This window comes from Cydia amplana, chromosome 19 (assembly GCF_948474715.1).
Source record: "Cydia amplana chromosome 19, ilCydAmpl1.1, whole genome shotgun sequence".
Classification (NCBI taxonomy): Eukaryota; Metazoa; Arthropoda; class Insecta; order Lepidoptera; family Tortricidae; genus Cydia; species Cydia amplana.
In genome coordinates, this window is record NC_086087.1 from 9,842,895 (window position 1) to 9,865,627 (window position 22,733).

The following is a 22,733-nucleotide window of genomic DNA, read 5'->3' on the forward strand; positions in this document are numbered from 1 at the left end:
AATGAATCATGCGGCGTTACGTCAAAAAACCGGTTTTGATTCGATTTCTATAAATCGATTGTATAAAAATGTTTGTTTGCAATGTTAACATTCAATAAGCTCCTGTGTTCTTTTTTACGCTATTTCAATGTTTTGACTTGAAGAGGGATGTTATAAAAAGAAACTATTATTTTCTGTACATTAACAGTATCTAAACGTTTCATTGGTGCTGCCATCTATTAAGTTTTAGAGGTACTTATTATGAAATGATGTAAACGAAACGTTGTCATGGTCGGAATTGTCTCGCTAGATGGCGTTTTCTTAGATTTTAGGCTTAGCACGCACTGCGGTTTTTAAAAAGCGGTTCCGCTACCGCAAAAAATGTAACGTACGGCATTCTTTATAAGCGCACGCACTTGCGATTTAAGAATGCCGTACGTTACATTTTTTGCGGTAGCGGAACCGCTTTTTAAAAACCGCAGTGCGTGCTAAGCCTTACTGTATAATAAATAAGATAAAAACAGACAAGACACTTTTTCGGGGTTCTTGGTTACAGTAATAACGTATACTAATCCATAGATTAGTATATGGTATGGTTCTTGGCGCCCAAGTCCTAGAGCCCATACATACCTACATAGACGGGTGTATTGGAATGAAACACAGTTTGTGACAAAGATAATAATTTTATTACACTGCGATTACAATGCGAGCGATTGAAACCAGGCTATTGAAGTTTACGGAACCAATTAAAAACTTTTGGCGGTCGGTCTAACCAATAGTTAAACGGAGCGAACACGCGAGCACAAGCTCTATACACTTTGCAATTTACGGGGTAATTGCACTTTTTCAAGCACAATTACCCCGTATAAGTGCATCGGCTCCCGGGAGGTAAGAGAGTTGACGCACCAATCGACCAACCGGACGATGCGATAGACGTTAGTTCGATATGTCGCAATGCAATTTGTTTGACGGTCGGATTCGGTCGGTTGGTGTGTAGACCCCCCAAGTCGGCTAGAGCGGCTAGGGCTGCGTTCACTCGTCGTGCGAGCGCTCGTCGTCGCGGCGACGGTTGCGGGTGCGGCGGTTCCAACCGCCCTCGCGCATGCGCTCCCGCTGCCGCCCGTCGCCGCGGCCCGCGCCCCCGCGCTGGAAGAACGAGCCTTGCTTCTCGAAAATACGCTCGTTCGAGTCTACGAGGTTGCCGACCTGGGAAGTAATGGAATAAAAGTTAATATTTGTCATTTGCGAGATCTTGTCAAACTAGCCAAGGGAAAAGTCGCGTTTAATCTTCAAATCTTCAATCATATTCATCTTGAAATAGTTAGTAATATTAACCACATGTTGTGATTGTGACAACCCTGACATAAAGGTGCGTCCACACGCAAATGCATCGCTATGGGAACATTCGCGAATAGGGTATTTGACTGTATTTAAAATAAATTATTTCACACCATGCATGAAATAAAGCACCAGATACTTATTAGAAAAACATTGATAACAGTTATTTTGAAGCACAAGTCTTATTTAATAAATCGGATAGAAATATAAAAAGTATGTGAGTTGACCGTGACGTCACTGTGTATAATGTTTCATATAAATTCAATCTTAGCAAATCGTTTTGACAGTTCTAAAAAAGAAACTGGTTTTAACGAACTATACGCACGCAGCGCAACGTGTGAGCAGTTAACCACTATTTCGTAAACAGACACGTTCGCACGGCGTTCTCCAGATCTGGCCGCACCTTGAAGTATTTTTTTTACAATATGATCGACTTATCTGATATATAGAAAACCTATAATTGGCTCTGTGATTCTATTGTAATTTCTGCATATATACAGGGTAATTTTTGGACCGTTAGCCATATTGTGCGAGGTGATTAGGTAGGTCATACTGAACAACTTTTTCTATGGGACCAACCCCGAAATCCCAAAAAATAATTTGGCCTTCCCATAGAAAGCGTCGACATCCACCCGACCAAAATGTCTGATTTCGGAGTTGGTCCCATAGAAAAAGTTGTTCAGTATGGCCTACCTAATCACCTCGCACAATAATATTGTGTTATGTTATGGCTAACGGTCCAAACATAACCCTGTATAACGCTGTTGGTTTATAGCGCGCACTAAAGTAATAGTACATTATTGTCGAGGTTCGGAAGTAGCTACTTGCTGGCTGAGGATTCGTTTTAAACGGACGACCTTGGGAGTCCGTTTAATTGAATCCGAAGCCAGCAAGTAGCCTTCCAGCCGAGTCATATATAGTGCTTTTCTCAAAAATGGTGCAAGAAATAGAAATATTTTACAGAACTTACAGAAGCAACGTTCTAATTTTCACAGAAAAATACAACCATTAAAAAAATTTGCTTGCCGCCTTTAAAAAAAAAAAGAAGTGTATTTTTCTGCTGAAAATACGCCAACCTATTTGAGACACCTAAATAGTCGCGGTACCAACATTTAGCCTGTAACAGACGATCGCACCGCACCGCGACCTTGGAGCGTCGCACCCATAAGTGAGAGCGAGAAACAGATATCTTTCTCCCTATCACTTATGGGTGAAACAGATATCTCTTTCTCGCTCTCACTTATGGGTGAAACAGATATCTCTTTCTCGCTCTCACTTATGGGTGCGACGCTCCAAGGTCGCGGTGCGGTGCGATAGTCTGTTATAGGCTTTATAATAATAAGTGCTGATCATCTGTTTGGCTGTTTAAGGGACCTATGCCTTCATTTGATATGGCCATTTAAAGTTTTAAAAAGTTTGGAACTCGTTAAATAATGGAATTTGTATGCGACATTGCAGTCCCGAAATCGGGACTGCAATGTTTTTAACTTTTTAATTTTTTGAATGACCATAAACTACGCACTTCGCGACCTATTTTTTAACCGGCAACGTCGACTTTGCCGTCCATTTTTGAGAAAAATATAATATACCTTGTCGGCTAGCTGCAGAGCCAGCGCCTGCATGCGCGTGGGCTCCGAGCGATGCAGGATGGCGCACTCGCTGGGGTCGTCTAGCGACGCCAGCAACTCCTCGTTGATAATCATCTTAGACACCAGAGAGTGGACCTACCAACATATTAACGTTATTGGGCGATTTTTTTTGTTGTCCCCTACACTTTTTTTTCAAATTTGGAATTTTTTATGTTATTTCTACTCAGAATCACGAGCTCTATCTTAATAGGAGAAAAAAAGTGTCCCAAAATTTCCATAGATTTTTCGATCTTTCCATTCCGCGACCGCCATACAAAGGCTATGAAAAATGGTGACGGAATGGAAATAAAAACCTTAGGACACTTTTTTTCTCCTATTAGGATAGAAAGAGCTCGTGATTCTGAGTAGAAATAACATAAAAAATCCCAAATTTAAAAAAAAGTCCAGGGGTCAACAAAAAAAAACGCCCTATTGCAACATAATTAAACTCAAACTAAAATTCAACAGTTGATCTTTGATACTCACCATCTTCCTCGCGTTGTCCCGGCATTTTGCCACGGCTCATGGGAACCTTGGTCCGCTTGTCAAACTAATCCCAGAAATTGGCGTGGGCACTAGTTTTTATGAAAGCGACTGCCATCTGACCTTCCAACCCAGAGGATAAACTAGGTTATTGGGATTAGTCCGGTTTCCTCACGATGTTTTCCTTCACCGAAAAGAGACTGGTAAATATCGAATGATATTACCTACGTAAGTTCCGAAAAACTCATTGGTACGAGCCGGGGTTTGAACCCGCGACTTTCGGATTGCAAGTCGCACGCTCTTACCGCTAGGTCATCAGCGCGTTATACGGCGCGAATGAAACACACCATCGTACCTATTCATACACCGACGCTACTATAGTTCGTTTTTTTTAGCATTAGAAAGAAGGTAAGCGATCTTGACATGTCTTTTAACCTGTCAAATCCCACGATATGACGTCACCATAAGCGTTCTGGCTCATATATATTGAAAAACGCTTTAAAAATCAGTAACTTATACTTAAGCTTTGGATTCCTCCGAAAACGGTGCCGTCATATTACGGCCGCTATATAGCGTTGACTGACGTCACTAGAACGTTGTCTATGTAAACAAGATGTCGCGGTTTCCTAGACGGCGTTACGTTACGTTGATTGTCAACGTAACGTAAGATGACGGCCGTCATGACCTTGTCGATAGTTTCGTGAACGTTTTATTAGATAGCGGTGACGCCATTTTGAATAAATGACACGAGATTTGAATAAATGATTCCGTACTACGATTATTTTCCTCTTCTGATGATATTTCAACCTCCAAGTAAATTATAGATGATCAAGCAAATCTTGTCAGTAGGAAAAGGCGCGAAATTCAAATTTTCTATGGGACGTTATCCCATCGCGCCTACATTTTTCAAATTTGCCGCTTTGACCTTGGTGGATGACGGTGTTATGACGCCGTGGTACTTTCCACATGTCGCCACCGTAAAGACGGCCGTCTTTTGCTGCCGCTATATAGCGGCCGTAATATGACGGCACCGTTTTCGGAGGAATCCAAAGCTTTATGAAAGCAGAATAATATAAACGATCGTATTAGATTCATAATTGTTACATATTTGCCGTGACTTATTTTTAAAACACGTTTTTCAATTAAAAGACACATCAAGATTGTTTACCTTTTTTCTAATGCTAAAAAAAACGAACTATAACACTGTCGGCGTTGATTATTGGGGCATTATCTATGAAAAGGGACCTTATTGTCGATGGCGCTTACGCCGCACAGCGTCGCGCGGCATCGTTAATAATGGCGTAACCGCCATCGACAACAAGGTCCCTTTTCACAGATAACGTCACATTAAAGTTTACCTTCTGGCGAGGCATCTCGAACATGTCGGCGAGCGACTTGAGCGACAGCGAGGCGTACACGTGCGCGTACGTGAACAGGTAGGTGCGCAGGGACTCCTCTCGGATGAGGCGGCCCAGCATGGCGCGCACGTTGTCAGCGCCGACCATCAGGTCCCACACCTAAAAAAAAAAAAAAAAAAAATTTATAGCCGGTCAACCAAATCTTGTCAGTAAAAAAAGGCGCGAAATTCAAATTTTCTATGGGAGGATATCCCTTCGCGCCTACATTTTTCAAATTTGCCGCCTTTTTCTACTGTCAAGATCTGGTTGACCAAGTATAAACTGTTTATTTCAGTAAAAAGACATTGTATTACATACTAAACTTAACTACTAATCTTAACTTAAAAAGATTTTTGAGTTAAGGAGTCTTAAATTATTTACAAATACATTTTTAATGGTTAGGTACATAACATAATGGACAAGACCGTAATTAAGTGATTTCGGTGCACTGCCCTCTCATTTTAACTAGGTATTTTTTTTAATAATATTTCTAGCTTGTTTACTCGTCCGTCCTACCTGGAATAAGAACATAATCACTAAAGTCTATTTTTTTATTCGGTAGACTAAAATGACATTTCATAGTATGAACATCATGTGTAATTTCATACTATGAAATGTCATTTTAGTCTACCGAATTAAAAAAAAAGCGGCCAAGTGCGAGTCGGACTCGCCCATGAAGGGTTCCGTATTTAGGCGATTTATGACGTATTAAAAAAAAACTACTTGCTAGATCTCGTTAAAACCAATTTTCGGTGGAAGTTTACATGGTAATGTACATCATATATTTTTTTTAGTTTTATCATTCTCTTATTTTAGGAGTTAGGGGGGGGGGGACACACATTTTACCACTTTGGAAGTGTCTCTCGCGCAAACTATTCAGTTTAGAAAAAAATGATATTAGAAACCTCAATATCATTTTTGAAGACCTATCCATAGATACCCCACACGTATGGGTTTGATGAAAAAAAAATTTTTGAGTTTCAGTTCGAAGTATGGGGAACCCCAAAAATTTATTGTTTTTTTTTCTATTTTTGTGTGAAAATCTTAATGCGGTTCACAGAATACATCTACTTACCAAGTTTCAACAGTATAGTTCTTATAGTTTCGGAGAAAAGTGGCTGTGACATACGGACGGACAGACAGACGGACAGACAGACATGACGAATCTATAAGGGTTCCGTTTTTTGCCATTTGGCTACGGAACCCTAAAAACCGCATGTCTGTCCGTCCGTATGTCACAGCCACTTTTCTCCGAAACTATAAGAACTATACTGTTGAAACTTGGTAAGTAGATGTATTCTGTGAACCGCATTAAGATTTTCGCACAAAAATAGAAAAAAAACAATAAATTTTTGGGGTTCCCCATACTTCGAACTGAAACTCAAAAATTTTTTTTTTCATCAAACCCATACGTGTGGGGTATCTATGGATAGGTCTTCAAAAATGATATTGAGGTTTCTAATATCATTTTTTTCTAAACTGAATAGTTTGCGCGAGAGACACTTCCAAAGTGGTAAAATGTGTGTCCCCCCCCCTGTAACTTCTAAAATAAGAGAATGATAAAACTAAAAAAAATATATGATGTACATTACCATGTAAACTTCCACCGAAAATTGGTTTGAATGAGATCTAGTAAGTAGTTTTTTTTTTATACGCCATAAATCGCCTAAATACGGAACCCTTCATGGGCGAGTCCGACTCGCACTTGGCCGCTTTTTTTTTTAATAGAGTGATTCAAGAGGAAGGTTTATGTATAATATTAACCCGTGCGAAGCCGAGGCGGGTCGCTAGTTAGCAATATAGAATGGAACTCCCCGCAAATTGGATCAGCCATGATTAAAGTTGGCGATGCGCCTTATCAACCTTCGTGCATTCCGACAAGGTTCACGCTGCACGCTGCAAAATTTCGTTTTGTACAAATCTGTGTTGATTTTGCAGAAATAACCGTTGTCAAACTTAGGGTCATTTAGGGTCCAAAAAGCGCTTTAAAAGTGTGTTGTGTGGTGTTTAACCCTTCAATATCAACTTTTCCGAAAAGGTTCACGATGTCGCACTGTTCAAAGGGTTAAGGATCTAAAAGTTTTGCTAGTCAAATCAAAATTCGTCTAGTGTAAGTAAGGGCTCATTTAGACGGCGCACGAACTCGTATACGATTTTAGTTACATTGCGGACCATTGAGGTGACATAAATTCAGCCGACCGATTAAATGACGCAATGTAATGAAACTCGAATGCGAGGTCTCGCACCGTCTAAATGAGCCCTAAGGGTCGGTTGCACCAAATTGTTCATATCGTTAAAGAGTTCGCTAAATTTTGTAGTTTTAGTTGTATTTAATAATTGTTGATGTATTATTATTATTATTTTGCTTGTATGTAAATTCAATGTTGACGTGTAAAAGTGCCCTTGTGGCCTATTTGCTGAATAAATGTTGAAGTTTGATGTATGGAAAGTTTCATAGTAAAGCGCCGGGGCGCGCAGGGTGACGTCTGTCAAGTACGGATGGTGCAACTGGCACTTAAGATCGGTTTTCCTAGGATAGCGGTGCCGTCATATAGCGGCCGTCTCCATACTAAATAATACGGTTAAATGGATGACGTAGTATTTGTATGGAGACGGCCGCTATATGACGGCACCGCTATCCTAGGAAACCAGAGCATAAGTATATAGCTATAGTAGTGTTATATAGCTGGTCAAGCAGATCTTGTCAGTAAAAAAAGCCTACATTTTTCAAATTTGCCGCCCTTTTCTACTGACAAGATCTGCTTGACCGGCTATAGTTAGTTTACCTTGGCGTTCATCTTCTCGTTGACGATGTAGTCGAGGCAGGCGCGCCAGTCGCCGCGGCGCATGGCGCGCGCGGCCGCCACCGCGTGCTCGCGCATGGACTCAGGCGGCCCCACCAGCGCCTGCCGCTCGCTGGCGCGCAGATTCTGAACAAAGGGGGTTTGTAAAGCTTAGAATAAATTTAAAAGTGGAAAAATTACTGTCTTGGGTGAGACTTGAACTCACGGCCTCTGGATCGATACTCTAGCGCTCTGCCATCTGAGCCACCAAGACCTCATCCATAGCCAGCAAATCTTGACTAGTCTCACCCAAGACAGTAATTTTTCCACTTTTAAATTTATTCTAAGCTTAATAGCATCGTTCGCAGATGTTTCTGCTTGTTAAAAATTAAAACGGGGGTTTGTGTTATAATCTGTCAAGCCGTTTCCGTCAGAAAAAAGCAGCAAATTAAAAAAAAAACAACAGGTGCACTCCGGGAGTGCCCGCAGAAGTGAAAACTCAATGACATTGTAACAGTTTTTCGATCAGGTCACGTGTCCGTCTTACGAATTTTCAATCTGTCGGTCACGTGACCTGTCGCGAGTTTAACATTTTTTGCCCACCTCAAAAAGTGCATAGCGCCGCTAAAGTTTCACTTCTAAAATTAGGCGTGAAGGGTTATCGTCCCATAGAAAATTTGAAATTCGCGCCTTTTTCGCCTGACAAAGTTGTTTGACAGACTATAGAAAGGACGTAGGTAAAGGATGTGTTGAAATCAGTGGCGTAACTGGATCAAAGCTGTAGTAGAAAAGCTAGGAAATATCAATTTAGATGTGAATGTGAAAATGGCCTCGCCGGAAGATCAGCGCTGGCGAAAGCCCGAAAGGGCCCGACAGGGTCAGTATCAGTATTATGCTGAGGCGAGACCATTTCATGGTAAACTTTAACTCATCTATTTTATGCATTGTTGTAGTTTTTAGTTATACTTTTGTATGTAATTTTAGTTTTAAGTTTATCACGAATAAAAAACTTGATTCTCATTCTGATTAGCTACTTGATGAGGAACATTTTTTTAACGGCATATATGTGTCATGATGCCAAAAAATTCTTATAAAAATAACTGTCATTTTTGATTGATAGGCTGTAAATTTCAATAGCTCCTGGTGCAACAAACCTGGTAGAATGTCTTGCTGATCATACGGCGGCGCGCGTCGAACTCATGCGCGGCCATGTACGGGATCTCGATCATCATGGCGGACACTAGGTACACACACTCCAGCAGCTCCAAGTTGATGTGCATGTGGAATGGCATCTGCCGCTGCTTTTCGATCTTCTCCTGCTCTTTAGAGCGCTCGTGCTGACGCTGAGGCAGCAACCCTTGGGCCAACAACTCCTTAGGTTTCCCGGTCATCATCAGCTCGGCCAAACAGCCGTGAGCTTCCTTCACGTTGCCGCGGCGGAACGCGCACAGACCCAAGTTAGCCATCGTACGATTGTACAAAATCTGCGTGCTCGGATCAGAATGCTGCACAGTTTCCTGAAGATGCGACATGAGAAGCAAATCGCGGGCTTGGAACCAGTTATCGTGGAGCGCATGGTGGTACATATGGGACAAGATGGCGCGAGTGCGAAGACGGTCCGACTCGTCATTAGCGTAGATGTACTTGCAGAGACGCTCCATCTTCTTGATGGATGTTTCCTCGCCCGGAGGCAGGTCTTTCCTGATGGCTCTCGTGTCGAACTTGTAGTACAAGTGATCGATCTTACGAAGGTACGCGCGGCAGATTTCCTGAGGCGATCCGTCGCGCTCGACGACGAGGCACACGCGGTCAATTAAGGCCGAAACGCGGACTTCATCTTTCAGTCTCTCGACGTACTCGTTGGAGTGGGGGTCGCACTCTTTAAGGAGCTTGGTGAATTCGTCGTCGAGGCGCTCTAAGGCGGTGAGCAGACAGCCGCGGACGCGGTACGGTGGGGTGACCAGTTCCTCGGTCTCTTCCAGGATGGACTCGCTGAGGACCATGTCCTCGTGGGCCAGGAGTAGGGTGACCATGTGGTCGACGTTCTCCACGAGCTTCGACCAGTATTCTGGCTTCATGGCGTCGGACACCTGTATAAAAAACGTAAAATTGTATTAGTATCCAACATTATTCTCGTAAAATTTCGTGTACAGGTTCGATGATTAAATAGAACCGTTTTTCCCCCGAAGGGTAAAAAACGGATATTTAGGTTTCTGCCGAAGCCTGAACCAACGATTGAGATTACACCCTTGTAACTCAGCCCTAAATTGGTGAATTCTTTGTCCAGTAGCGCCGTCTATCGCGTGTTTAAGTTAACCACAGAACGCGCGACGCCAGCGCCGGCTGCTTGCTCTTCAGTACCTTAAGCCGGCAAGGCCCTTAGGCGTGGTTCAGGCTTCGGCAGAAACCTAAATATCCGTTTTTTACCCTTCGGGGGAAAAACGGTTCTATTTAGGTATTCTTGCCTCTGCCTGAACCAACGATTGAGACGTGTTTAAACCTCTGCCGGCGCTGGTCCGGGCGTACTGTGAATGCTGTGATATATATATTTAAAAATGGGATTACAAAATAAGGACCAAAAAGAAATTTTTCATGAGATTCGAATGGAATGTTTATTTGAGAACTGAAATAACTAAATTAATCTGCTACAAATAGTAACCTATAGAAAATTTAATGCTCTGCATTATTAGACTTTGGTTTGTAATTTTTTTATTGAATCAACACTTAATCAAAATGTTTATTTAAAAGCTCAAAGAACTACTTAATTAATCTGCTACAAATAAGTAACCTTATGAAAATATAATACCCTGTATTATTAGTCTTGATTTAAAATCTTATATTCAATCAACACTTAAAATATTTATTTAAGAGCCCAAAGAGCTACTTATTAATCTGCTACAATTAAGTAACCTAATGATAATATAATACCCTGTATCAGTCTTTGATTTATAATCTTATATTCAATCAACACTTAAACAAAATATTTATTTAAGAGCTCAAAGAGCTACTTATTAATCTGCTACAACTAAGTAACCTAATGAAAATATAATACCCTGTATTATTAGTTTTTGATTTATAATCTTGTATTGAATCAACACTTAAACAAAATATTTATTTAAGAACTCAAAGAACTACTTAAATTTGCTACAATTAAGTAGGTAACTTAATGTTAAATTGGATCAACACTTAACCAAAATACCCTGAGCGAGGTAACTATCAGCTTGCATGATTGATTTTATTCATACTCTTATATATCAGCTCTCAACTATTTAGGAGATACCTAGAAACTTTACTAGGCTAGTTAATGGGAGAAAAACAAATGTTTAGATTAATGCTATTACTAGCTGCCGCGGCTGATTGAATTTCCCGAAAGTAATGGTTGAAAAAGGTGTTTTTGGATCGCCAATTTCCCCTCTTCATGACTTCATCAATATCCATATTCTTGCAAGTCCAATTCTCAGTAGCAACACCAGCTCGGATGCTTCCAGCTGTGGCTGATATGCTTGCTTCTTTGAAAAGGGTTCTTATCCACCCAGCTATGACGGCACGTGATGCGGCTTTCACAACACCTCGCGTGGTAATAAAAAGGTTTTCTAGCTGCTTAGAGTTCCGGCGTACTTGCGACAGGGCTATTACTTGTTTAACCCAATGAACTAGATTAAATCTTAATTCTGGCTTAGGTCTCAAACACCACCCAGATTGCCTGTATGTAGAGCTATCAGTCTTCGATCCATATTTTGGCCAAAATATTAACTCGTCCCCTTTTTCTTCGAAGTGGCCCGGTTGTATGCTCAGTAACGTTAAGTCATGCACTCTTCGTCCTGATGCAAGGAGTAGTAATGTTGATGCGTGACGAGAAACAGCAAACAAACTTCCTTCATCGAAATTATATGACTCCAAAAAGGTTAACAGGTCTTCCAATTTCCACAAAAGAGGAGCCCTACCTATGGGTTTCTTGGATAGGATTCCTTTAAGCGTGTGAACCACAATTGGATGTGAAGTTAACAGAGTACTTCTGTTAGGGTTTGTAAACGTAGCTACTACCGACTTATGGACTAAAATGGTACTAGGTGCCAGCTTCACTACTTCCCACAAATGACAGAGGAACCGGGCCAGATCAGTTGGCCTCGGATCAGCTACGTTTACTTGGTTTTCGTATGCCCACATACACCATCTACGCCATGCTGGGCGGTATGTCTTTAAGGTTGAATTTCTCCAGGAAGCTTGTAACAGCTCTAACTCCGAATTGTCCCAATTGAGGAGTTCATCGGTCCAGCCCGTATTGTCCAAACCTGCAAATTGAGGTACTTTATTCCTGGTGGTGGTAGGTTGGTCTCGAGATCCACAAGGTGATGAGGGAGATCTGGAATTTTCCATGGCTGTTTGATCGCACGTTGTTTTATTGCTGGCGTCCAAAATGCTTTGTGCCAATCCGGAACTACCATTAGGTAAATACCTATCGACTCTTGGAGGTGATGGAGTACCCTTGGAATCAGTGCCGGAGGTGGGAATATCCAACCCAGTTCGTACTGCCAACTTCGGCTGAAGGCATTCGTAAACCGACTCCTCATGTCCGTAGCGTCCTCTGACACGTAGTTCGGCACCACTGCTGACCTTACTGACGCGAACAAGTCTATTTCCGGAGTGCCCAGGATCTGAAACACCACTTTCGTTATCGAAGGTTTTAGGTGCCACTCTGGTAAGTTTTTCGACCTCGAGAGACTGTCTGCCAGTCCGTTGTATGGCCCTGGAATGTAGCGAGCTATGAGGGAGCAGTTGTAACGGTCGCACAACCGAAGGATTTCTGTTGTCGTTTCTAAAAGCTTTCTTGATTTTGTGCCCCCCTGTTTGGTTACATAAGCCGCTGCCGTTCGATTGTCCGTTTGCCATATGGCCACCACGTCTCTCAGAGATGATCCTAACCATTTGATAGTTTCGTAGAGAGCCCACAGTTCTTTCTGGTTGCAGTGCCATTGTTGTTGTTCTGCGTCCCAGCGACCCCACAATTTCTGGTTGTTCGCTATTGCACCCCATCCGGCATCTGCCGCATCGGTGGTGATGAACGTATCTGGTTTGGATTGGTGTATGACTGTACTTCTTTTTATATTTCTTACCCACCAATCCAGTTCGGTCAGGGATGCATCTGATATCGGGCGTCTTGTGTGTCGCATTGACTTCAGAAGTTTGTTGGAGTCTATCTGCATCCATCGACAATGTAGTCTTCCTAACGGAACCGTGAACGATGCAAAGTTTAGTTTTCCTAGAAGAACCTTTGCTTCTCTCCAGCTCCAGAGTTTTCTGATGACGAGTTTTTTGATTAGGGATTTTATTTTCCCGGTCTTGGAGTCTGAGAGCATCTTTTTGTTCTCGAGGGTGTTCCAGATTATGCCCAAATATTCTAAGCACCGTGTTGGTTTCAGTTGGGACTTTCTCTTGTTTACTACCCAGCCGAGCTCTTCTAGTTTTTGAACTACAAACCGCGATTGGTTTTGCAGCGTGACTGGGTCCGGATGACTCAAGAGGAAGTCGTCTAGGTAAACTACCATTTTTATGCCTGCAGTCTGTCTGAACCAATGTGCTAACCAGTTCGTCAGTCTTGAAAAGGCATGTGGCGCGCTCGACAGCCCGAATGGCAGGCAAGTCATTTCGTAAGTTCTTCCGTTGAATGCCAGAGATAGGAATCTGCAATGCGTTGGTACTATTGGCACATGATAGTATGCTTGCGAGATGTCTATTTTTGTCATGAAGTCTTTCGGATTCAGAACTGCTGGTACCCGGTAATGATTTAAGAGCTTGAACTTGGGGGCATAAACGTATTGATTTAGTGTCTTTAAATTGAAAATGGGTCGATTTGATCCATCGGTCTTTTTCCTCAGGAACATTGTTGAAAGAAACCCCCTTTTGTGTCTGCTTTCGCGAATAGCGCCGCTTGCTAGCATATCTTGTATTTCCCTTTTCATGTCTGTGGTAGGACGAATCATAAAGGGTTTTTGATGCCTCGACAACTCCACCAAAGGAGGCTTCTTCCGAAACGGGATTCTGTAGCCTGATATTATCTTTAAAATTTCCGACGGAGCTCCTATTTGTGACCACATTTTCAGATAAGCTGATAGTTGACCTGCCCTGAAGTCATTGTTTTTTGGGGGGGGCCCACTTGTTTCGGCCTCCAGTATTTCTATTGTTCTTGGTTCTGTATCTGTACGATAAGTTTTTCCCCGTATTATCATTGACTGTTGAAAACTTTCTGTAGGAGTTGTTGCGCTTGAAAGATTCTCTTCCAGACTGTACTCTCCGGTTATTGGCCTCGACTTTTCGAAAAAATCTGTTGTCGCCTTTGGCAGGCCGGAGTGATTTGAAAGCCTTCCTATACGGAAAGAATTTATGTATTCCCCCTAGGTCTTTTACTGTTTGTGACAGTTCGGGCTCCTTAAACAAATGCGTGTCTGAAGGCGGTATGCTGTGGAGTACTTCGTGGAGGACTTTATTCTTGATTTTATATGTGTTCCTTCTTTGCCGTATAATTTCAGCCCTTCGTCCACAGACATACTGGAGCAGATCATCTGAGCTTTGGCGAAACTTCGAATTGTTGGCAAGAAATTCTTCACCAACTTTCTGTTTAAGCTTGACTGGCAGTTTATCGCACAGCTCATCAAAAATTTTCCTTTGTTGTAAAAGACCATTGGTAACTGCTCCAAGGGCTAGATCGGCCTTCTCTAGTATTTGTAGTGAAGTCCAGTTCGGCGTAATTCCTGCAAATTGGTTGTTGACTTTTAGTGACGAGAACACCGGTGTAGCTTGGAACTTCTTTTGGACGTCCATAAATTTTATATTCGTCCAGCCGTCGGTCTCTAGTCTTTGACAGTCCTTTCCTTGCTGCGCCAGCACTGGGTCCGCTTTCGACAGTCTTGCCTCCGATTCTGTCGTATGGGGCTTGAAGTTAAAAGTCGAAGCTTCCGACAAGTGTCGTCTTGTAGGTGAAAAACCGTTGGCCTTAGCTGACTGAAGTTCCTTCAAGCGCTGCTCAGTTTTCCTAATTTCATCTTCGATGACCTCATTGGGTTCATCATCGCAAACTGATTCCACCTCGACTTCGCTGCTTCCGAATTGACAGGGTTCCGAGGTAATATCTGCCTCTTCGGAGGCAACGTCTGGCCTAGATTCATATGAAATGTTTAGGGATGAGGCTCCAATTGGCGCGTGTTTGTGTATCTCATCAAGTTTCTTGTTTTGCTGGGATTGCATCTCCAGGAGTTTGTTGAAAAGCTCCATCTGTTGTTGTAAAACAGAAGCCATAAGGTGGTCGCTACTGCCCTGCTGAATAGGGACAGAGATCTTTTTCGGAGGAGGGGGTGAGCATTCTTCTGTTCCGTTCGTGAAGAGGTGTCGCTTAAGATTTCTAGGGGCTAAGGATCCTTTTGGCTTGGATTGGGGGGTGATGGATCCGGGTGTGCTGCAATCAGGCTGGCTGTCCCCTCCGCTCAGTATTTTAGATGTCGCATCCCGGTTCGTAAGCTTTCCTTGTAATTTCAACTCTCTTACGTTCCCCATGAAAGCTTTGTAGGAGGGAGCATGGAGCTTCTCCACTATACTGTGCGGTGAGTATAAAAGGGCCCTCCCTAAGGGCCATTTTAAGAGGAATTTCCGTATGCATCTGTAGGTTCTCTCGGAAAGGTCCTTGGCGTTTGGAAAAAACGCTTTGACTAGCTCGACGGTGGGTATAGCGAAACGCAGCTTGCTGTCGGTGGCCGCCGACAAGTTGTCCCCAAACAAATCCTTGTGTGGCAAATCGAAGACCTTCCACTCTTCCCAGCCAGTGGGGTAGTTATTTTGAATAATTCCTAACATTTCAGCGAAGAGTTCTTTTTCTTCGTCGTCGTCCGGGGCTATTAGAGCTAGGTCGCCCATCGTTCTCAATGCAGTGTCCTCCGCCATTGTCTGCAACCAATGGAATGGGTAAGATAAGTTGTCATATATTGACCTTACATCTCGTCTAACCAGACGATGCATGGCTTGTGTATGTCGCCAGGGCGACGTAATGTCATGGGAAGACGCCTTGTCGTCTCACGGGACGACGCCGTGTCGCGTCACGGGACGACGCTCTGTCGCCTCACGGGACGACGCTGTCGTCTCACGGGACGACGCCGTCGTCTCACGGGACGACGCCGTGTCGTCTCACGGGACGACGCCATGTCGTCTCACGGGACGACGCCGTGTCGCCTCACGGGACGACGCTCTGTCGTCTCACGGGGCGACACCCTGTCGTCTCACGGGACGACGCCGTGTCGCCTCACGGGACGACGCTCTGTCGTCTCACGGGACGACACCCTGTCGTCTCACGGGACGACACCCTGTCGTCTCACGGGACGACGCCGTCGTCTCACGGGCCGACGCCCTGTCGTCTCACGGGACGACGCCATATCGAATTAAGGGACTATGCCATCGACTCACGGGGCGATGGCATGAGGCATGTCGTCTCACGGGACGACCGTCGACATGTATCCACATGTACACTTAATATCTGACGGTGCCTATTTGAGGTCACTGCGTCTCGTCGCTGGGCCATGGGCACCGAGCGGAATGTCCCAACAACTAACTATCAATCTGACTTACCAAAGATAGAAATTTCTCGATCTTTCTTGCTTCACTTTTTTCCACTTTAATGCACGTGCTACCTGGCTGAGTTACAAAAGCGTACTGAAGAGCAAGCAGCCGGCGCTGGCGTCGCGCGTTCTGTGGTTAACTTAAACACGCGATAGACGGCGCTACTGGACAAAGAATTCACCAATTTAGGGCTGAGTTACAAGGGTGTAATCTCAATCGTTGGTTCAGGCAGAGGCAAGAATACCTAAATATGATTTTTATGGCGGTTAAGTTTGGATTTTTTTCAAAATGGCGGAGGCATACATTTATTGTGTTAAGGTATGCTCGCGACGTCTACAGTTCACAGAGTGGCTCTGTTATAATACTTATTGTATTGGTTTTACAAGAATTGTTTTATTGTAGAATTATATGCATCTGCTTATAGAAGTAGTTAAGTTTACGTACTGACGCGATCTCTTGGACAGGTCTCCACGGAAGACCAGCGTCAAGATACCTAGAGGTAACTTGACACCAAGCTGAGGGGAGACCTTTTCAGTGACGTTTATGCTTAGTATTAATAAAAGTGTAATAATAGATTTAAGCGATATTGTAAGCGTCCTGAATAAATTTATTTTCTTCTTCTTAAAGAATTTTATAGTAGGTACCTCAACTATCCCAATATCTTTAGACTGACAAGTGTACACTTGTGTTTTAGAGTCTAACCTTGGGATTGTAGTCGAAGAGCGCAGCGACAGTGGCAGCGCGCAGTTTGAGCTGCAGCGCGTCGCCCAGGTTATGTTGCTGGGCCACGGTACGAAGTTCGTGCAGGAGCTCGAGTTGCGCGCGCCGGTCGGTGCGCTTGCGGCCTCTAGCGGCGCTGATCTCGCCGAGCTTCTTCACTACTAGGGCTGCGTCGATGTCGCTGTCCTGATATTGAAAAAAATAGGTTGGACAAATCAGTAAAGGGGTGTTTGGAAGGGGGTTTTATGAAGTTCTCAGTCATTTTGTTTGATGATTGAGGCAGAGGCTTGGAGAATTTTAGCCAGTAAATTAGAGTTAATTAGCTTAGCATATGTTATATTATAATAGTTATGTCACCTAAAGGAAGAGCGGCGCCACCCAACACAGGCATTTTTGTTTACCGGGTGGCTCCATCACTGTACATTATAAACAAAGTGTGTCTTATGTAATAAAGAATTTTTGAATTTTGAATTTTTGAATTAGAGGCACTAAGTGGCACTAGAAGATAAATTCTATGAAAGTCAGGAGAGAGTATTTAATGGAATACCTCTCAAAACCCTAAAAAAAGACATAACATGTGGTTGTGGCTAAAACAGCCGATTGCAGATAAAATGAAAGAAAAAAAAATTGAAAGATTCTAGTCACACACACACAACAACAATTTTGTATTTCAAGACTGGTTTGTCTAACCACGGTAGTGCATGGTACATCTCTCTTTCAAAACTTAAGTATCAGATGCTTAGGTATAACAGTTGATAACGAAACCTCTCACCTTAGCAAACATCTTAGGCTTGTCAGACGTAGCGGCACCCTTCCTGACAGTCTCCCACTCGCCACCATCATCCGCCTGGTCCTTCTTGCCAATCTTGGCCCCGCGATCTCTTCCCTTCCTGCTCTTTTTCTTCTCTTTCTCTTCATCCTCGTCCCTCTCTGTGGTTTTCTTCAAGAACTTGTCGCGGAGGGTGGTAGCGCCGCGCGCCTCGTCGTCAGAGCTAGAGCTCGAGTCGTCGGAGCTGGAGCCCCAGTCCATGGAGTCGGAGGAGTCATCGTCCTCTGGGGGAGGGCGGCGCGGCGGCTCGGGCGAGCGCCTGGCTTTCACCTTCTCTTTTGGCTTCTTTTCCTCTTCCGACTCATCCTCGGAGGAGGAATCTGTATATCAAGTTGATTGAAATTGTATTGCAATTGTAAAAATCAGGATTCACCACACCAAAGTTTAATGCAGTCTACATAAGCAGTGTATATGCTTGCGATGCATTTTAGACATGTTTTGCTGAGTGAATTAAAGTTTCTGTGCTAAATGCCTCATATGTGTTCTACTGTCAGCACTTTGTTTATTCAATTAAGACTATAATTGAGCACGTTTTTGAGGCTTACTGAATAACAGCACTTCTAAAAACATACAAACAGTAGAAAAAAGGGTACCTACTCATAGTGAATGAATGAATTAATCATGTCAAGAAATTTAGATATAAGAAAAGCACAATAAAACCCACCTTTCCTTTCCTCATCTTCCTCATTATCATCAGGCAAGTCAGGGTTCTCCCTGAACTTGCTAATCTCAGCTTCAAAGTCCTTAGTGTACTTCCTGAGCTTTTGCCTCAAAGAAGTGAGGGCTTTGCTGTTGCCCTTGGACAGAGTCTTCCTACTGTCCCTGTCTGCCCAGGCCCCGGCGACCCAGTCATCAAGCTCCACCAGGGCTCTGATGAAAAACCGAGGAGCAATGCCATTTTCCTCTTTTGCTACAACAGGAGCTGCGCGTGTGTAGGCTTTCTGAAGCTCTTCGAAGGAAGCAAGAGCTGACGAGAAGTCTTTGATCTTGCGGTGGTTACGAATATTGTGGATGATCCCATCTATTTCTTCGTACCTCTTCTCTTTCATGGAGCGCACTACGCGCTTTGTTTCCTCCTCGTCATCACTGAACTAAAATTTAAATTACAGAATTTATTTTATAAATACAGCAAAAGAAAATAACAATTAAATACCTCCTCTTTTTTAGATGTCTATTAAGTTTTGGTTGCTGGCAATGCTGGCCAATAGATATGTATCATAATCCACAATTAACCACCAATATCTTAATTAAAAAATAATCTTATTTTTTGATGTCAATTATATTACAAAATATAAATTACAGGTTTGAAAGCATGAAAACTTTGAAAATGTATGGCCCTTGTTTAAGGGAGATATTAAAGGTTTTATTAATAATGTATAATAGAATGGATCTAGGATAAACAGTTTTTAAGAGTAGCTAAGGTAACGAGTAAAATGAAACTTACCGTGTAGACGGGGGCTGCTGGGCGCACTATCTGATCTTCCTCGCTGGAGCTCTCCTCACTGGAGTCAGTACCAGTCGCGAAAAACCGACTCATTTTGAATCGTCTACGTTATTTACCTGAAACACCACTCACCATTGACAATCACAATAACAATAATCGAGTATCGTTTTTACATCAAATGGTAATCTAAATATAATTGAAATAACAACAAATTGAAGTAATTAAACACGATTTAGCCTGATTTAGCCAAATATGAGGTGTTGTCTCGTCCCTTTTAGGTTAGGTTTTGTAGTAATGATTTGCGGTGTCTTATTGTGGATTTTTACCTTCGGTAAATAGCAATTATCTTGTTTCTATTAGAAGCACTTGTTAAGGGTGGTAGCTTCATGAAAATATTTTGAAAAAGAGGAGAAAGTCGAGGCAGTCCAGCTTGCCCACGACGCACGTCACTCTAAAAAGAGAGAGTGCTTATATTAGAAAAAGATGGAAGATGCCTCGCACGTTATCACTTGACAAAAGAAGCGGATATAGAAATAGCTCAAATAGTCTTAGAATGAAATAAACGAGAATGAATGAATGATAATCCAATTCCAGTCGGTCAGATGTTCAGAAAAAATGACGTATCGATAGGACGCATTTTCACCAAATTTATTGCATTTTCTTTATGTAAATTAAATTATTGTTGTTCATTACTACTTATTGATGCCAATATTTTAAGTTGAAATGAGATGAAGAAAAGCATTGCAAAGTCAAGTTATTAAACGTCCCGATTAAGTTTCTACACACCCATGGAGTTCACCAGCTTGATACTGCCTCTTACAAAAAATATTTGTCGTACATGCCTTGCTGAATCAGATACTGAAATGCTATTAAATGTACAGGATTTAATCGAACATGAAATGAGCAAAATCAAACTCATAGATATTTTAATATATCTGAATTGTTTGGAGGTAAGGGTCCATTCCAAAGGACACTTTCGTTTCATTTTCCTACTGTGTCCTACATTTAGTTATAATGTACTTTAATTTATTTACAGAATAACGATGAGGAGAATTGGCCTAGTGGAATGTGTGCATCCTGTGTATCAACAGCACTAGTATCCTACAATTTCAAATTGAACTGCCTTAAGGCCAATACTACCCTGTCTCAAATATTTATTCAAACATCACCTACCAACCTGCAGAGGTCTGATATAGACTCGATTGATATCAATGTGGTGTATCAGGACCATGAGTATGAACTGCCCTTATTCAACAGTCAGCCGGCTTTAGATTTTGACCATCTGCCAGCCACTAAGGAAGTAACTCCACTGCCTTCTGTCTTTGAAATAACATCTACAACCCAACCACCTAGAAAAGAAGGAGAGAAACGGTATGCTTGCACTTTTTGCCCCAAATCATTTACTAGGATTTATGGGCTGAAGTACCATATGGCAAAACACAATGATGTACGAAAATATCTTTGCCCCAAATGTGGGAAATGTTTTCACACAGCCAGCGAGTTGAGGCAGCACTCGATCTCACATCAAGATACTGCTCAATTTAAATGTGGGTTTTGTCGCAAGACTTACAAATCTAGACAGTCCTTGAAGGAGCATTTCCGTGTGGCTCACTCAAAAAATCGCAAGCTCTTTGTGTGTGTCACATGCGGAAAGAGTTTTACCGCGAAATCAACTCTTATGATGCATATTAGAAGCCATAATGGAGAAAAGAAGTTTGTTTGTCAGCATTGCCCTAAGACATATACGAGAGCATCTTATTTGAAAGTGCACAATCTTACTCATACTGGAGAAGAGAGACCTCGGCCATTTGTATGTGAGAATAAAGACTGTGATAGAAGTTTTTCAACAAAACATTCATTGCTTGTGCATATTGCACACACACACACTGTGGAGAGGCCACACAAGTGCAACATTTGCCTGAAAGGATTTGCTACTTCCTCTGGGTTGAAGGTCCATTGGGAATCTCACTCTAAACAGGAGATAAGCTGTAATATTTGTGGTAAATCCCTGGCCAATAAGAGAGTGCTGCAGAAGCATATGAAGGTGCATGACGTGGATGCCAATGATATGATTCTTGAGACGGTTGTGGATGACGTGTTCTTTGACCAGGTCTATTGATTAGCATCTGTGTTCAAAGTTATTCAGCATTGATATTGTAATAAGTTTGCAACTTTGTATATGGTGTAGTCTTGTTACATTAGTACCAACCATAGTAATGTAAGATTAATAAAAAATAAAATGAAAAACATTGTTGTTTTTATTAAGTACTAAGTAGGTATTGAGTATCGTCTATAATCTATATATAGCACCACATTTTCCCCAACCTACTAATTACCATGCTTTTGTCCTTTATTCGGTTAAGGACAGATTCTTGTTATGGCAGATTCGTGATAGGGCAGAAATACAACCATCAATAAAAGTGGACAGTATGTGTAACAACACTCAGTTTGACAGGGTTTAATTTTTTAAGTGGGCTATTTTTATCTGACAGTGAATGAGTATGTTTGAGCCACATATCAGTTATCCTGTATGACAAACACACATGTAAATTACCAACACATTGCTGCATATAAAGTTTATTTAATCATACATATAAAATAATGAGGACAACTTTAGTATTATAACATATTTATAGCATACTTTTGGTGATAATACCTATGCTGATAACACTAATAATTAGCAGTTAGCGATTTAACAGTTATTTTTTTAGCTATTTATATCTACAAATATTATGTGGGCATAAAACCTAAAAAGATAGTAACAAAAATATACAGTGGTGAACTAAAATAATAATTTGGAAAGTTCTCTTCTAAAATAGTAAAAACTTAAACCTAAAAGCCTAATTACATTGTTCTACTTCTACTATAGCCACTATTATAGCCCATCCATTCTTACTCCACTTATTTGGTAAAAAAACATCATATCTTAAAAAACAAACAAACAATGCAACCCAAAACAAAGAATGTAGTCACTTAATGTTATTACTTATTACAATTAGCTAATTTTATGAATATCATGTGTTTGTTAAAAGAAACAATTTAGATGTTTTTCTGAGTTTACCAATTAAGACAAGTATAAGGCTATATGTATAATGTCCAACTAGCTAACAGTTGGACATTATACATATAGCCTTATACTAATATATCTCATTATCTAATGTCTGTGAGAGAACCATAAAACAAACAATTTATAGGTGGTCTATATAACTATGTAATTGATAGCTGATATCAGTGACTGCAAGTTGGGAATGCAACTTGGTTTAGGGATATTAATTTGGGTTTACCAGCCAGATCCATGATGGGTTTTTCCATACAAAAAACAAGTTGCATTCCCAATAACAGAGTGCCAGTAAACAGTTTGGCTTCATTCCAAATAAAATAAATAATAGGAAAAATAATTATTCCCATTATTCCACACAAGAAAAATTCATTTGAGTATAAATTGGAACAAATGGGAATTCAAAATGAAGTGCAACTATAAGCGCATTTATGTACTGAAATAGTTCATTGGGTAACACACTGGTGCTCAGC

General features: G+C 41.8%; 2 protein-coding genes across 2 annotated transcripts; one reads left to right on the plus strand and one right to left on the minus strand.

Annotated features, from left to right (window-relative positions):
• Nucleotides 1–642: 642 nt before the first annotated feature.
• Nucleotides 643–19,684, minus strand: LOC134656862 (eukaryotic translation initiation factor 3 subunit C). The gene is made up of 10 exons (XM_063512390.1): nt 19,529–19,684; nt 19,203–19,318; nt 18,423–18,849; nt 17,702–18,078; nt 16,912–17,115; nt 8,763–9,698; nt 7,612–7,755; nt 4,787–4,945; nt 2,907–3,041; nt 643–1,185 (listed from the first exon to the last, which is right to left on the minus strand). The coding sequence occupies exons 2-10, from the start codon at nt 19,293–19,295 to the stop codon at nt 1,012–1,014; spliced, it is 2,649 nt and encodes an 882-aa protein (XP_063368460.1). The 5' UTR covers nt 19,296–19,318; nt 19,529–19,684; the 3' UTR covers nt 643–1,011.
• Nucleotides 19,685–19,813: 129 nt separating this feature from the next.
• On the plus strand, nt 19,814–21,451 carry LOC134656901 (oocyte zinc finger protein XlCOF8.4-like). Its single transcript, XM_063512450.1, has 2 exons — nt 19,814–20,152; nt 20,239–21,451. The coding sequence occupies exons 1-2, from the start codon at nt 19,991–19,993 to the stop codon at nt 21,319–21,321; spliced, it is 1,245 nt and encodes a 414-aa protein (XP_063368520.1). The 5' UTR covers nt 19,814–19,990; the 3' UTR covers nt 21,322–21,451.
• Nucleotides 21,452–22,733: the final 1,282 nt, after the last annotated feature.

Bases quoted from the DNA above. Each gene is read 5' to 3' on its own strand.
- LOC134656901 (XM_063512450.1), top strand. From the start codon at position 19,991: ATGGAGTTCACCAGCTTGATACTGCCTCTTACAAAAAATATTTGTCGT. The intron at 20,153-20,238 runs GTAAGGGTCCAT...ATTTATTTACAG, and splicing joins TATATCTGAATTGTTTGGAG to AATAACGATGAGGAGAATTG.
- LOC134656862 (XM_063512390.1), bottom strand. From the start codon at position 19,295: ATGAGTCGGTTTTTCGCGACTGGTACTGACTCCAGTGAGGAGAGCTCC. The intron at 9,699-16,911 runs GTTAGACTCTAA...TTTTTTATACAG, and splicing joins TCTTCGACTACAATCCCAAG to GTGTCCGACGCCATGAAGCC. The intron at 1,186-2,906 runs GTATATTATATT...ATTACTTCCCAG, and splicing joins CTCTGCAGCTAGCCGACAAG to GTCGGCAACCTCGTAGACTC.